This window comes from Leptinotarsa decemlineata, unplaced genomic scaffold, assembly GCF_025532065.1.
Source record: "Leptinotarsa decemlineata unplaced genomic scaffold, Ldec_3_MD MMD2_P_RNA_scaffold_8, whole genome shotgun sequence".
Lineage (NCBI taxonomy): Eukaryota > Metazoa > Arthropoda > Insecta > Coleoptera > Chrysomelidae > Leptinotarsa > Leptinotarsa decemlineata.
In genome coordinates this window covers 1,201,647-1,219,917 of record NW_027412535.1, presented here as the reverse complement: position 1 = coordinate 1,219,917, position 18,271 = coordinate 1,201,647, and the positions used below count along the sequence as shown (strand labels likewise).

The 18,271-nt window shown below is 35.3% G+C and overlaps 1 protein-coding gene across 1 annotated transcript in view; it reads right to left on the bottom strand.

Moving 5' to 3' along the window:
• The window catches only part of LOC111511015 (intermembrane lipid transfer protein Vps13), a 1,108,316-nt gene that overhangs the window by 476,080 nt on the left and 613,965 nt on the right, over positions 1-18,271 (bottom strand). Inside the window, 2 exon segments of the mRNA XM_074170346.1 lie at positions 1,894-2,331; positions 2,383-2,508. Coding sequence (XP_074026447.1) covers positions 1,894-2,331; positions 2,383-2,508 — 564 coding nt within the window.

Genomic DNA, 18,271 nt, shown 5'->3' with positions numbered 1-18,271 from the left:
AAAGGCACTCACATTATCTCATTCGATGTAGCTCAAAATTAGTATCCAAGAATATTTAGAGGAGCAATAGAAATAATTCAATGTTATAGTTTCAATAAAAAGGAAGACGTAAAAAATATTAGAACATAGCTACCCATCCCTAATTGTACACAAACAAGATAATTCAATTTAATTAACAGAAACGAAGCCATGCCCACCAATGATGATATAAAAGCGGCGACAAATCTCAACATTGTAGTTTCAGCATTGAGAACAACTCGAGCACTTCGACCGTTACCTCATGGCGTTTGATAGTGTTTACCGCAGTAGTAGACGAAACGTTGGGCATAAAACCTGCAGACCACGGCGGAAAAACACGGAAAATAGCTTCAACACAGCTATCTTCCACCGTGAAAGTTTACACTCTTCAATGTACGATATATTTTTAAAATCAGTTCAGTAGAACCTCCAGAAATTTTGAAAAACTAGGTCACCCTATATGTAATTCATCACATCCTTATTGAAAAACGTTTCAAGCAAGCTATCAATCAAGTACTCTCTCACATGAAATATAAATCCGGCACCTTCAAGACACTCACTTATAGCGGAAAAACATCAGATAAAATGAAATTTTAATTTTTATCGGTTTTATTAAAAAAAAATATAACAATGATGTAGATAATGTACTGAAAACTAAAAAATAATTCGGAAGTTCCTACGTAGCAGTCATCACAATACTCTCCTCAGCAATCTACGGTATTGATGAGATGAAAAAATAATAGAATTGTTGGGCGTACCTAGTATTTACATATTTACTCAGGTTACGCTACGCCCAACGATTTCATTATTTTTTCATCAGATCAATACCGTAGATTGCTGAGAAGAGTAGTGTGATGACTGCTATATAGGACCGTCTGAAATATTTTTTAGTTATCTACATCATTATGTTTTTTTTTCAATAAAACGGTTTAACATTAATTTTTTTCCTTATTTTATTTTCAAGTTTTGAGTTTATAATTTTTATCCACCCTGATGCCACATAATTCTCGGCACGTTTTAACGTTTGTAGCTAGGACCATCTTGAATTTGCATCTTTTTCAAATTGTAATACTATTCTACTAGTCAAGCCCTGTCATTTGATACCTATATTTTTAGGTAGTTGTAAAAAATATGTAATCCGCCATTTTGATGCTGCGGCCATCTTGGATTTACAATGTTACATAATTTATCAACATGTATTGGAATCATCAACAGGAACGGGGTCAAACTTCAATTATTAATTATGACCCAACCAGGGCAAACTAAATAAAACCGTTTAATTAATGAAAAGACTACTAAATTAACATAATATCAACATAGAATATGAGACTGGTAACTAACTCCTTAGGTAGATATATAAAGAACAACAAGTCACAGATAGACAATGATAACATCATGTGTCTACAAACTAACATGGAGAACATGCGTGGAACTTTCTGGAAAACGATCATTATTTTTAATACTATGTACGACATACTCCATGTAGAAGCTGAGGGACAGAAGTTGAACCTGCTGGAGTCGCTGGAAATTAATAAAGGTAAAAGTGACGCGTTTCCTGCTGACCGACCAACAAGAGGTTGACCACTCACCATTGTTGAACGTTTTTTCATAATACCAAGAAGTTGATTCATATTTAAAATTTTACCTGATGTCCTAGAACTAAGAGTGTAATTGGTTTTAAAATTCTACCTGGGATCGTTTCACTATCAACCACACGAAATACGTCTAGAAATTAGAATGTTTGTGAAAATTGTGTAATTATTATAATGGATAGTGTTATTGATTTTAATCAACGAATTTTCATCAATTCATAATTTGAATTTATGAGATTTCCTGAAGACAACGAAACTATTAATATATGTATTAATAACTTACCCTCATATTAAGAAAATGCTCCTTCCTTGAAGAAATGGACTCTAATTTCTTGCCAAAATACAATTTTTGTTCAGTTTTCATTTCTGGTCTCAACTGAAGAGGAACCGCAGCGGATTTATTTATGTCAGCTATGTCACCCCCTTCGACCAATTCGAAAGAACTTTCCCCTAGTAGCAATGTAACATCTTCCCCTATTTCATTGATTATTTTATATGGGGCTTCAATTGTGGAAACATGTCGCATTTTCTTGAAGTCAATAGCAGAAGCAAATGCATTTCCCAGATGCTTCAAATTCTCTAGTAAGGTTTTAGAAATTGTAAGTTCAACATTTTTTTCGGAAATAAGATCTATGCTCATTAGAGGTTGGGGCAATTCTTGCTCATCTTCGGATATTGGACTCATTGTACTACTATCATCATGATTTTGATTCATAGATAACTATAAAGAATTATTTCAGCATATCGATTTTTCAATTTATAATCAAAATACCTCAAGTTTCAGCTCCCATGGAATACATTCGGAGGATCTTAATTCAGGTTCAATCAAAGGCTCCCAGAGTGCTAATTTACTGTTATAGTAACCCATTTGCATTGCTAAACTTGCTTCAATGTTCAGCTGAAAAGAAAAATCAATTGAGATAAGATTAGATCTTTATTTACCAGTAGACAACAGGACATTGTATATGAATAGTTAGAGTACAACTTAAATCTACATAAAAAGAAAAAGTTTAAAATTCAGAACATACAATTTGAAATATGTCAAAATAGATGAAAAACAAGTAATGAAATATTCGAAAAATTCAAAAACAGGACAATACAGTTTCATGACACGAACTCTTCAACACTATATAAACATTTTCCCGGTAAATACTCACGTATTTGTTTCTTGAATATATTTGTACTTTTACTTTCTTTAATATAGTCTGGCAATTTATTGAATACTCTAGGTGTCATAGATAGAGGATAGTTGAAAGGTACACAGTATTTATTGAAAGGTATATCAAGGTCATTTTTAGTTTTGGTATTGTGTTGATGTCCGTCCTCGTCCTCGGGGACTAAAACTGAGCCCTGCGGCACACCAAGATCAATATCGCTCATTCCCGAATTATACAATACAATACTTTATTTTTCCTGAGACTTTTTTACAAGCATGGAAATCGTCGTATACACAGTAAAGATTGGAGTTGGAAAATATCAAGTGACAAAATATGGAACATACATAAAAAAAATTAAATCAATAGTAGATGTAGGAGATAATTATATAAAACAACTAAAAAAACATAGTATATACAGTAGAATAGTAAACAAGCAAACAATAGTGATGTCAAGCAGCCAGATCAGTTTGAAAATATTCATCAAGTGAATAAAAGGCATTTTTGTAGGAATATTTTTAACGCTATTTTTTAAATTAATGGGATTTGAAATATTCTTAATGAATGTTGGAAGTTTATTAAATATTTTTATAGACATAACATGAGGTCCGTTTCATACAGATGTTAATTTGTGTACAGGAACTATCAGATTATAATTTTGCCTGAGAGTATAATAAAGCAGCTATGCGGATAGTATCCCTTTGCTGAAACTCTTGGTAATGATTCTTAATGTAAGTGACACAATTTAAAATATACATGGATATCATAGGTAAAATTTGTAACTCAGTAAATGACTGCTTATACGAATCACCATATTTTTTAAAACACATGGTTCTTAGTATGTTTCTTTGAGCAATCAACAGATCATTCAATTTACTGCTGCTACCGTAGCAGACTAAGCAATAATTTAGACTTGAGTGAACATAGGCATAGTAGCAGCTTAATAAAATATTTATGGGGACAGAATTTTTGATATTCCAAATAACGAAACAATGCTTGGATAATTTTATAGAAATGAAGTCGATATGTTCGTTACAGAATAATTGGGAGTCAATGTTCAACCCTACGAATTTGACTGATTTTTTCTGCACAATAGATTTAGTATTAGCTAACCAATATACTGCAGTCTATTTCTCTAAGCGAGGTACGAGTCCGTTTCTGGCGCAGTAATTAAGCATTTTAGCAAAGTAGATGAACAACATAAGTTGTGGCCCACTTCAAGGTCGTGCGTTGCTGGTAAGTGTTTCAGGGAGAAACTTCAGTGAGTGGAAGAGAGAAACGTGTGACGTCATCGACGCAGGATGGACCGAGTATCGTAGTGATTCAAGCATGGAACTCGGCCCCCTTAGTACTCCACATCTCCGCTCAGGCCCTCTTGCGACTCTGCCTCACCCCTCGGCCCCCTTATCTCGTGATTCTAATTAAAAAAGTTTATAGTTATGAGATTGGAACCCAGGACGTCCGCGTGGTAGACATTGTCCTGAGCCTCTACAACAACGTAAGATATTAAAAGTAACTGCGAATGTTGGATATTTACAGTGTTAGTTTTGTCGGGACCGAAATTGACTCATTTCATATACTTGACCGTATTTTTTGATTTCCGTAGAATGTTAGGAAAGTTGTAATCGTCATTATCATGTTGAAGATAGGAAAATATACCTTGATTTGGGAAATAATTAATATTTCATATAAAGATGTGTATGTGTGCGTAGGAGCGAGAGACGCGTGTGACGTAATCGAGGCAAAGAGAGATGTAGATGGTATCGAGGTTATACGCTGCAATGCCAGCATGGCAGGTTCGCGTTGCTGGTTGTACAATAAATCGTTGTTTATGGGGCAATGTAGCGTTGCCGGTTTTGAAATTAATCGTGAACGACTCGATGAAAATTGGAAGCGCGAAAGTGATAAATTAATAATAATGAATTATATTTAAAACAATTACAGATTAATGAGGCTGTATCGTTCCAAAGTGCGATCCCTCAATGTTACAAGTTATCTCAAAATACATCATTGAAAACAAACATGGCGTCGAAGTGTACAGAGTACGTCAAAATATTCCATTTAAGGAAAAAAAAACATGTCAGTTCAAAATATGATATTGATGTGTATACAGGGCGTTTCAAAATACATCATTTAAGAAAAAAACATGTCGGTTCAACAGAAGTCTAGCGTTCCAACATGTCAGAAAGACTTGTGATATACTGTTTGGAACCTTTGGTGTAGTAATGAATATTACTGGAGTTTTTCCCCAACACCAAATCGTTATTTTTACACCTGAGGTGTAAAAATAACAATTTATGTAATATGTCAGAAAGACACTAAGTCTCGTATCTTTGTTAACCAAGTTAGCATCATCAGGAGAAGAAGGAGATGGCACCAAAGGTGTCGAGGAGTTACGTATTTTGGAGTTAACATTCGAAAATGGGGAAAGCGAAGTATTCGACCGTTTTACAAACGTTTCGACCGTTTTGCGTGCCAGCGTTTTGCGTGTGACTGTTTTGCGTGCGTTTTCGACCGTTTTCAATCGTTTGCGTGCGTTTTCGACCGTTTTCCGTGCGTTTATTCTTTATCGTTTCATCGTTATTGTCGTAACGGTTTTTCGTGTTTCAATATGACAGTCATTTATCATTCAACGCGTTCCACTAACCAAGTAAGCATCATCAGGAAATGACTAAAGTCCATGCTTTGTCATATGAAGATTCATTTTGCGAATTTTCAGACTCTTGAACGGAACCTCGTGGAACACTCAACCTAACTTCTGTTACAGAGTAGTGTCGGTCAGCCAATCAGAATGGAGAGATCAAATATCGCTCGATTAATTGTGCTAGATGAAATTGAACTGGAGAATGAGGGTCGAATAATAATAATAATAGTGATAAAACATTAAAACTTTGAAAGTGACGTAGTCAGCGTGTGAGGTGGTGGCGTGTGTGATAATTTGTGTAAATTAATGAGTTATTACAAAAAATAATAGCGCAACTGTCAGAAGGGCACTAATAATTATCGGATCGTCACGTACAGCACGTCAAATGAAAGGATAATAAATGCAGATTTCTTCGACAAGAAGAAAACAAAGATGGCGCAACATGTCAGGAAAGTACTAAGCCAAATCTTCAGTAATGATAGTTGAATCTCAGCGTGCAGCAAATCAAATGAAAGGGAAACGAATGCAGAATTCATTGACATAGAAAAAACAAAAATGGCGTAACAAATATAATATCCAGCGCCTAATGTGAAATAGCATAGGAAGAATTGCAAATTCAAAGAAAGTCATTGAACAAACTTAGAATCAAAAGATGTTGGGTTATTAACAGTTATGAGTGTATTCCAATTGCAGAAGCTACCTTGGGGTCACTATTCGATCTCGCAAATATCAAATGCTATAGATATTGATGATTCTTAGTAGATATGTATTTAGTATTTCATTACTGAATGTTCAACTAACTAATTCATATTATTGATAGATTTTAAGTTCAGAGATTCAAAAAACTTTGATAGCAGCAGAATGTCTCGATACTCGAAAAATGTTATCGTGAACATATCAATGAAATTATTAGATATCAATAAATATTCTCCAGTATATTGTTTTTTGAATTCATGAATGATTCCTTCCTACGTTAGAAACTTCCAAACCCATCTCCTTTTCCGATTCTACTCACCCGTCACTCATAACTAACATGACTAGAAAAATGGCCGCTTCATAGAAAAATACGTCATTTTCTTTATTATATTGATATTACGTACCCTAATCACTAAATTGGACGTGTAGGACTTCAAAATTTGCCAGCTCGCAGTCCTGATATGAATCCTCTAGATTGTTTATTTATAGGGTCATCTGAAGGCTCTTGTTTTTGAAACTTCTGCACTAGATGTGAATGACTTGAGGAACCGAATAATTGACAGATGCAATGACATAAGGAACTGGTATTTTTGAACGTATCATATAATCAATGACAGATCGATTGCAGTCGTGTATTTTATCGGACATTTCGCTCATTCACTTCAGGCTAGAAATAGTTCAATATTTACTTTTGGTCTTCACCTCACTATCAACTACAGACAACTTCACGCCAACCTAGCCAGTTCAGTGTTGACAGTGTGATAGTGAAACTCCAAACTTCAAGGCCCCTTCTGGTTTGATCATGAGTCAAACTGCTGCTATTGAATTTCACTTAGTTGTTGGTAACCTAACAACATAGAATTTCAAGTTTTTTCAATGTTTTTTCTTTGTATTTGCAATTCTCCCCTTGTTATTCCACATTAGACGATCGATATTATATTTTTCATAATCAGCAAATGAAATCATTTGAAATGAGTACTCACATCGACCTATTGCGACTAGTATAGCGAAAATAGGTTATGAGGACTTTTTGGCTTCGTAAAATGATTATGTTTTTTGACATCTGAACGAATCCACTGATGTCAAAATCATCGAAATCGGATGACCGGAAATGAAATCAGGAAGTGACCTGTTTTTGATGGATTCGAAACCTTCTCCGGCCATTTTTCTAGTCATGTTAGTTATGAGTGACGGGTGAGTAGAATCGGAAAAGGAGATGGGTTTGGAAGTTTCTAACGTAGGAAGGAATCATTCATGAATTCAAAAAACAATATACTGGAGAATATTTATTGATATCTAATAATTTCATTGATATGTTCACGATAACATTTTTCGAGTATCGAGACATTCTGCTGCTATCAAAGTTTTTTGAATCTCTGAACTTAAAATCTATCAATAATATGAATTAGTTAGTTGAACATTCAGTAATGAAATACTAAATACATATCTACTAAGAATCATCAATATCTACAGCATTTGATATTTGCGAGATCGAATAGTGACCCCAAGGTAGCTTCTGCAATTGGAATACACTCATAACTGTTAATAACCCAACATCTTTTGATTCCAAGTTTGTTCAATGACTTTCTTTGAATTTGCAATTCTTCCTATGCTATTTCACATTAGGAGCTGGATATTATATTTGTTACGCCATCTTTGTTTTTTCTATGTCAATGAATTCTGCATTCGTTTCCCTTTCATTTGATTTGCTGCACGTTGAGATTCAACTATCATTACTGAAGATTTGGCTTAGTACTTTCCTGACATGTTGCGCCATCTTTGTTTTCTTCTTGTCGATGAATTCTGCATTTATTATCCTTTCATTTGACGTTCTGTACGTGACGATCCGATAATTATTAGTGCCCTTCTGACAGTTGCGCTATTATTTTTTGTAATAACTCATTAATTTACACAAATTATCACACACGCCACCACCTCCCACGCTGACTACGTCACTTTCAAAGTTTCAATGTTTCATCACTATTATTATTATTCTTCGACCCTCATTCTCCAGTTCAATTCCATCTAGCACAATTCATCGAGCGGTATTTTATCTCTCCATTCTGATTGGCTGACCGACACTACTCTGTAACAGAAGTTAGGTTGAGTGTTCCACAAGGTTCCGTTCAAGAGTCTGAAAATTCGCAAAATGAATCTTCATATGACAAAGCATGGACTTTAGTCATTTCCTGATGATGCTCACTTGGTTAGCGGAACGTGTTAAATGATAAATGACTGTCATATTGAAACTTCACGAAAAACCGTTACGACAATAACGATGAAACGATAAAGAATAAACGCACGGAAAACGGTCGAAAACGCACGCAAACGATCGAAAACGGTCGAAAACGCACGCAAAACAGTCACACGCAAAACGCTGGCACGCAAAACGGTCGAAACGTTTGTAAAACGGTCGAATACTTCGCTTTCCCCATTTTCGAATGTTAACTCCAAAATACGTAACTCCTCGACACCTTTGGTGCCATCTCCTTCTTCTCCTGATGATGCTAACTTGGTTAACAAAGATACGAGACTTAGTGTCTTTCTGACATATTACATAAATTGTTATTTTTACACCTCAGGTGTAAAAATAACGATTTGGTGTTGGGGAAAAACTCCAGTAATATTCATTACTACACCAAAGGTTCCAAACAGTATATCACAAGTCTTTCTGACATGTTGGAACGCTAGACTTCTGTTGAACCGACATGTTTTTTTCTTAAATGATGTATTTTGAAACGCCCTGTATACACATTAATATCATATTTTGAACTGACAAGTTTTTTTTTTCCTTAAATGGAATATTTTGACGTACTCTGTACACTTCGACGCCATGTTTGTTTTCAATGATGTATTTTGAGATAACTTGAAACATTGAGGGATCGCACTTTGGAACGATACAGCCTCATTAATCTGTAATTTTTTTAAATATAATTCATTATTATTAATTTATCACTTTCGCGCTTCCAATTTTCATTGAGTCGTTCACGATTAATTTCAAAACCGGCAACGCTACATTGCCCCATAAACAACGATTTATTGTACAACCGGCAACGCCGAACCTGCCATGCTGGCATTGGCAGCGTATAACCTCGATACCATCTCCATCTCTCTTTGCCTCGATTACGTCACACGCGTCTCTCGCTCCTACACACACATACACATCTTTACATGAAATATTAATTATTTCCCAAATCAAGGTATATTTTCCTATCTTCAACATGATAATGACGATTGCAACTTTCCTAACATTCTACGGAAATTCAAAAAATGCGGTCAAGTATATAAAATGAGTCAATTTCGGTCCCGACAAAACTAACGCTGTAAATATCCAACATTCGCAGATACTTTCAATATCTTACGTTACTATAGAGGCTAAGGACAATGTCTACCACGCGGACGTCCTGGGTTCCAATCTCATAACTATAAACTTTTTTAATTAAAATCACGTGACAAGGGGGCCGAGGGGTGAGGCAGAGTCGCAAGAGGGCCTGAGCGGTGATGTGGAGTACTAAGAGGGCCGAGTTCCATGCTACGATACTCGTTCCATCCTGCGTCGATGACGTCATACGTTTCTCTCTTCCACTCACTGAAGTTTCTCTCTGAAACACTTACCAGCGACGTACGACCTTGAAGTGGGCCAGAACATACGTTGCTCATCCACTTAGCAACTGCAATATCAGCCTGGTCAGATAACACTTCAAAAGAAGAAGAACTCAAGGACGAATCATCAGCAAACTGTACAGTACAATGTTGTTGATTAATATTAGAGATGTCGTTGACGAATAACAGAAAGAGAGTAGGACACTACCTTGGGGAACACCTGTTAATATGTTCGATTTTTAGAATGATATATTTCAGATTTGAACCTAACCTTAACAGATTGTGATCTGCCAGTCAGATAAGTCTTTATCCATTTCAGACTTAAGCCGCGAATTCCAGTATCATAAAGTTTATCGAGGAGAAGTTGATGGTTGATGGTATCAAATGCACGTGACAAATCAAATAGAATACTGATCGATTTTTCGCCATTTCCAAATTTGGGTAAAACATGATTGACCAGAGAAAGAGTAGCATCTTGGGTGGATAAACCAGATTGAAATCCATATTGGCTCTTTGCGAGTAGGTTATACGTTTTACAGAAGGATACAAGTCTGTTGAGATAGGATTTTTCGAAAATTTTTTAAATTGAAGACAGCAATGCAATACCTCTGTAGTTGGAGATTACGTGCTTATCATTTTTCTTGTGAACAGGAACTACAATAGACACGAGGGAAATGAACCCTCAAGAAAAAAGAGAGATAAAGTAGGTATGTAAGTGGTTCAATGATTAGTTCAGCAACATTCAACAATACTCTACCTGGTAATTCATGAATGCCACTAGAGTTGTTAGACGATATTGACTTGATGATATCAAGAAGTTCAGTTTCGTCTAAGGGATGAAGAAAAAAAAAGTTTGTTTTTATTTCGTGATGTTCACCAGCAGGCTCAGAATCATTGATTAGAGAATTTACAGAGTCAATGAAATAATCATTAAATACTTAAGGAATAACAGGACCACCATGAACCCGAGTTCCATCATCAGTTTCAAAATAATTCGGAAAACAATTGCTCATATTATTGGATGTTGTATTCTGTTTAATTATATTCCAGGAAACTATAGATTTGTTATCAACTTCAAAAAATTTGTTACTGAAATATTTTTTTTGAATGGTCAATTTTTTTTCTATGATTCTTCAACATAATTTTGTACTGCTCATTAACGATTTCCTCACATTGAGTTCTGTTCAGATTGAAAACATCACGAAGAAGTATACCTTCATTGATGATTTTCTTCTTGATCCAGGGTTTGCCTTTAGGAAGGTAGGTGTTGCTGATTTTTCGTAAAACAGGCGGAAATGCTTTGTCAAATAGATTGGGGAATAAGGAGTAGAATTTGGAAAATTCAGTATCAAACTCAATGTGGTTAAGATATACGAAGTCCCAAGATTCGCATGACAGTAAGGTTTTGAAATAATAAATGTTTTGGTCATTGAACGCTAGTTTGAGAGTGTAATAGGGCTCATCAATAGAGCAGGATTCAATTGAAGGTTTAATAATTTAGAGTGCATGGTCAGAAAAATCAGGATGAATGACAATAGGGGGAATTTGGCAAGTGGTGGACGAGAAAATATTATCGATTGTTGACATACTGCTTCCCTGTATTCTCGTGTAGTCAAAAATACATTGATTTAATCCATATAAAGCGGGAAGATTGCGAAGGTATTTTGCGTTTCTGTCATTGGAATTTAGGTGAAAGTTGAATTTGAAGTCACCACAGATAAATGCCATTGATTGATATTTGTTTCCAAGAAATAAATCGAAAAATTTATCAATTTTTTGATAGGAACATTGTACTATCAGTAGACGGAGGTCTATAATGACAGCTGATAAGAAATTCAGAATTGTAAGCAGTTATTTCAGTAGCAGCATATTCGAAGATACCTTGGACTTTATCAATATTTAAGCGATATATTTTGTAGTTGTGATAAGATTTAACGAATATGGCAACTCCACCACCATCTTTGTCGTTTCTACAAAAATAATCAGTGAGGATATAAGAATCCAGATTTACTGAATTAATTCCATGATCACTGCACCAGGTCTCTGTTAAACATACTACGTCAGTGATTGCAATAGAAAGTCGAGTTTGTCAATTTTTTGTCTTATACTACGAATCTTAAGATGAAATATCACAAGATTTGCTGAGTTAGAACAGTGATCATGAGACACTTCACGAGATATAACGCTTTCAGAGTCGTCATGGAAAAAACACAAATTCCTTAATTAACATATTTTCAGGCCATTAATCACTCTTCAGGATTAGCTGTTTCAGGGACTTCGAGACACCAAGTTTGAAAGAACTATTTTTTCCCTTGGTATTCAACCTGAAGCACTTGATATCTTGATTAGGGAACGACTCACTGAGGAATGACCGCATTACATCAATATCAATAATACCTTTGATTTTTCCAACGTAGGTACAATCATTCCAAATCATTGTCACTGGGGACACCTTGTATTTCCTTGTATTGCCATTGCCATTTACATTTCTGGTGCCATTTGTTTTATTGGTAGAGAGACAATTCATATCAGATTTCGAAGCGTTAATTTTTTGTTCAGTAGAAATACTCGGCTTGGATAATTTTTCACCAGATCGAGATGGAGTGAAGGTTTGTTGGTTACTGTTTGAGGTACCAGAAATGGCTATCTGTTGTTTTAGGAGAAATATTATTTCTTCTTGATCTTGTAACCTTTTTGTCATTTGATCACATAATTTCTCGAAAAGTATAAACTCACGATCATGTTGCTGACATTTTCTAGAGGTAAATAGGCATTGAGATTCAGAACAGTTAGCCATTTCACCGTTGACGAATCTGGGATTTTTCACTAATTCGGCACTACGGGATAAGTCACTGAGAAAATTTTTCAAAATCAAATTTTCTGAAGCCCAGTCAGGTAGAACTTTAGATATAACTAGATCGATAATCTCACTTTTTTTCAATTTATCGAGCTCAGCTGATAGCACAACCTTTTCAGTCGAAGCCATGACTCACACATTCTGGACTGTTACTGGTAACATATCGTTTTCTGAATTTTAAATAGTTCGATATCCATTCCAGTAGCAAACCTCTGATTCCATATTTATCCAACTACTCAAATAGAATAACACAATGAATAACACAATTAAACGCTCTACTGAGGTCAAAAAAGATATGGACAGGGCACTCTTCTGCCTCAATGAATTAATTTGACTAATTGTTTATAGTATGAATGGACCGCTGTTGTGGTTGATCTCTCAAGGAGATATCCATGTTGGTTTTTCGAAAAAATATTAAATTCAGAACAAAATCATAAGAGTCTGTTAAGGAACACGTATTCGAATACTTTTGAAAAACCTGATGGTACTGTTACTGGTCTATAGTTTTCTAATAAATAATGATCTTTTTTTTTGAATACTGGTGAAATTTTCCCTATTTTCAGCATATTTGAAAATGTGAAAGTGGAGTGCATAAAACATAGTGTTTTTCTCAAGAGAAACATGGGTGATAATTAGTGTAGCTCTGTATGGTCGTAAGGAGAGACAAAAAAGGAGTTGTGTGGTATTACTATTTCTGCGAGTGAAGAACTCAGGGTACGGACTGTTACAATCAATTTGATTAACAATGTGTTTGGAACCTTCTATGAAATGTTTGTTGAATAAATTTGCTACAGTCGTTGGTTCATTGACATAATAGTGTCCCTCTTTCATGGAGATTTCATCTAAACTATTTTTTGGTTTGTTAGATAATTCTACAACTAACTGCCACGCCGATTTCGTTTGGTTGTCGGATTTATCGATTTTATTCTGGTAATATTTTCTTTTCGTAGTTTCAATCAAATGTTCATGTATTTATTTTTCCTATTTATACGATTCTGTTAATTCTGGAAACTTCACTTTCAACATATGGAGTTCCTTCAAATTCCTGTTAGATGATTTTACTTCATCATTTATCCATTTATTTTTTATGGGCAGTTTTTATGTTTTTATTTAGGAAAACTGAAATCAAAATAATGAAAAAATATTTCAGAAAAGTGCTTCAAAGCTTGGTATACTTCATCTACATCATAAAGCCCCAGCCAGATTTCATTCTCGAGTACCGCGATTAACCTTATGAAGATGAAAATCACTTTTTCGACCTGAGTTAGTGATGATTTAATATAATCTTGAATCGATTCACTTGGGACTTAACCATACAGTGCCTGAAAATTTACCACATCTGGCAAGACAAGTGGATAAATAACACCCTACCAGAGGCGCATATACAGTATTTTGTAAATTCAACTTTCGATATATACAACTTATTGTTAAATAAATTGTATATATCGAAAGTTGAATTTACAAAGCATCTAACCAGTGTACGGTCGAAAGTAAGTGTTGAAGTGAATTCGCGGATCTCCGAAAAAATTCAAATCAATAAGTTACTACATATGCAGAACATGTTCAGGTATTTATCATGAGAGTTACTTGACAAAATTTAAAGAAAAAGTTGGCTTATTGAAAGACAAATATAATTAACTGCTGCAAAGACGATTCTGATTAAAATATGGATTCAGATATTAGCGTTTCAGAAAAAACTATCAGTGCGTTGATGACTTGAATGAGGATAATCTCACCAAAGAAAAATACCTTATAAAATTGAAAGACGAGCATGCATTATTTATTCAAGAGGCACTGAAAACAGAACAAGATATGAACTTTATGATAGACCAATAAAAACTAATCATATGCGAATCAAGAGAAAAAATTAGTGAACTACAGAAGAACCTTGATAAAACCTATATAGAGGCATAAAACTGCTATACACAAACAAATGAAGAAACCACACTTGAAAATACATATAAGACAACTGATTCACTAAGAGAATATCCCAGTGGCGAACACAAGAAGTTATATAACCATACTTTCACACAAACTGATCATGAGTTCAATTTTAACAAACAGTCTGTGTTGAATAACCACCCAAAGGCAACCTTATTGGAAAGAAAAAAGAGAAAAATTGTTCTTGTTTTAGGTGATAACGGAAGAAATATGGCAGAATATATAAAGCAACATGCAAAAGATCAATTCTTCATCCAATCCATTCTAAAACCTAACTGCAGCTTTAATGAGTTGATCACAACTACTCTTGAAACCATGAAACGTCATAAAAAAATGATATAATCATTTTGTGGTATAATGGATATGGCAAAAAATTGAGAAACTATTCACAAATCTGAGAGAAACTCCCCAACTAATCCTAATTACATAACCATTCAGATATGACATAACGAAATTATATGTAACAATAACTCAGCACTAAAAAAACCTTGTCACGAAGCTAACAAATCTATTAGTATACTGGAATGCAACGGGATAATCCAGAGAAGGAATTACAACAGAATTGGCTATCAACTGAAGAAATCGGCAAAATGTTTCACAAGCAAGGCCATCCTAAGTCATATTGAAACACACCTTGATGCAGCACAAATGACTCCTATCACAAACGAACAACACAATACACACAATGGAACAAATTACAAAGCGTCATCGCCCAAATGTATTCAGAATATGCAAAGTAGTATACCAATTAAGGTAAACCAGCAGACATTTTGTGAAGATGGAAAAAGTTGTCTTTATCCCAGACTATCCCAGTTTACACCCCAACTGAACCATCTTATGAATTCCACCGCTGATCATGGGTACTTAATTCCAATTGCCCAAGGAATTCAAGAAGTCGAAAAAATTACGAACCTGATCAACCAAAATGTAAATTTACCAACTGGGAAGAAAAAGTACATCCAAAACACAATATGCCAATATCAAAACTACCCTCTCTTCATTGTTACTCAACATCCAATCAGTAAGAAACAAAACTTATGAACTCTTGATTTTTCTTGAATCACAGAATATGCCATATTTCGTTCTTCTTACTGAATACTGGCTAAGAGATGACGAGCCGTGTTATTTTCTTATTAGTCAGTGGGCTATGCTTGAAGACTGGCAGTAAACAAATCTAAACCAAATGGAACTTCAAACGTTCAAGCCAGTCTCTATATACCTACACAGTAGGTTTAATAGATTGACGCCTATCAGAAAACAACTACTCTCCTGGCAAATACCACGAAGGGCGTTGGATTATATCCGACATGCGACACAGAAAATTTCATGCATATGCAATTGGCAATACAACTGAAAGAGTAGACCTTCAATTATGGAACGGGCACACTTGCAGACCGGTTTCGGACTTATTAGCCACTCATCAGTGCAAGATAGTGACCATCATCGACCTGAGGTCAATGATATTCCACAATTGAAAACCGGAATTCTTTCAGAGTATTTCATTCCTCTTCGGAAGTTGAAGCGAACATCACAAAATGTCACTCCATCTAGTGGACGAGGTACTAACCAACTGCATATCCGTAATTTGCCCGATTCCTCTGAATAAGAAAGAAAAACTTTCTTATTGGTCAGTGGGCTATGCTTGAAGACTGGCAGTAAACAAATCTAAAGCAAATGGAACTTCAAACGTTCAAGCCAGTCTCTATATACCTACACAGTAGGTTTAATGGACTGACGCCTATCAGAAAACAACTCTCCCCTGGCAAATACCACAAAGGGCGTTGGATTATATCCGACTATCTTGCACTGATTAATGGCTAATAAGCCCGAAACCGGTCTGCAAGTGTGCCCGTTCCATAATTGAAGGTCGACTCTTTCAGTTGTGTTGCCAATTGCATATGCAGGAAATTTTCTGTGTCGCATGTCGGATATAATCCAACGCCCTTCGTGGTATTTGCCACGGGAGTAGTTGTTTTCTGATAGGCGTCAGTCCATTAAACCTGGCTTTCTCCAGTGTCTTCCAAATGCGGAAGACACTGGAGAAAGATTTCCCGCATTTTGATGGAATCCTCAAGATTGGCTCTTGTTTTATAAATCGTTCAAAAATCTTCGCAAACTCTGTGATTATAGCAATGAAGAAATTATGTTGAAATTGCAAAGATATCTCAAAGGAGAGGCTAAATCCGCAGTTGCTGGAATGTTGTTAACGGCTGAAAACGCGGACAATGTCATTTCTACCTTGAGAACCCGATTTGGCCGACCTGAATTGATACAGTCATTTATAAAATACGAAAAATTCCTTTCATTAAAGACGGCAGTTTGGAGAAATTGATTCACTTTTTATCTGAAGTGAACAATATAGTGTCTATAATGAAAAGTTTGGACAATAAACGTCACCTTGAAAATCCTCAACTGATAAGAGAGTTACTTGAAAAAAATCCAGAAATGATGAAGCTTTTATGGGGAGAAACAGTCAAAGACAAAAAAGGTGAAGATTTCAGTGTATGGTTGAAAGAAAAGGCCAGCTCTGCATGTTATGTTAGTTAGTACCCCTCGTTTGAATACTGAATTCCATTCATCGAAATTCACTAATTTTGAGAAAAATGAAAGGGTTTTCAACACGACCGAAGTAAAATCCAAAATATTCAATTGCTGTGATCAGTCCCAACACCAAGAAGGTACCTGCCCTCAAATGCGATTGGATGGTTTTGAAAAAAGATGGGGAATTGTGACCAGGAAGAAATTGTGTTTTTCTTGTCTCCAGAAAAATCAACGAAAGTTCAAATGCAGAATGAGAAAACCTTGCGGTAGGAACGGTTGTAAATTGTTTCATCATCCTCTGTTACACAAACAACTGGAAAATGAGCATAGGAACATGTTACTACAAGATAATAATGGAAATGATCCGGAAATGGTGTGCTCCTTAAATAATCCCACAAGCAAGATCCTATTACGAGTAATTCACATAAAATTATATGGACCAAGAGGCAATGTCCCTGTTTGGGTATTGTGTGATGAAGCTTAGACCGTAACACTATTAGATCCAGGAATCGCCAAAAGACTTGGACTAACTGGTGTTAAAAGAGTCCCTCTGTCTTCAGTGGACAAGTGAAAATATGACTATGCAAGAAGATTCCATGCGATTAAACGTAAAAATATCCAAAATAGACGACAGCAATAAAAATTTCATTTTGTTTCGATAAATTACATTCATAATGAAAAACCTGTAATGCTCAATGGTCAAGATAATATCTATTTGATAATTGCCAGACAGATACGGAGTGGTCGGGAACATCTTACAATTGCCAGTAGATGTAAATTGGGTTGGTCTTTACATGGACCAAGCCCTATTAACGAGGAAACTGTCTTCAAAGCTCACACCTTACACAATTGTGAGAAACTATTTGATGATGAACTTCAAGAATTATTCAGGAAATCGTATGCGAAAGAAACTTTTGGCACTCTGATAACAACCGATCAACTCTCCCAGGAAAGTTCAAGAGCCTTGAATTTGGCGAATAGTACAAAATTGGATTATTATGGAAAGGAGATGATGTAACCTTGCCAGAAAGTAAATTTCAAGCCTTCCAAAGATTGAAATGTGTAGAAGAGAAATGCCGTCTAAACAAACATTTTGCCAGAAAGTATTGTGAAAAATTTGAGAATTATAAAGAAAAAGGATACATTAGAAAACTGACTGAAGAAGAAGAGGAACACATCAATCCTCGCACATGGTATCTGCCCCATTTTGCTGTGGAAAATCCAA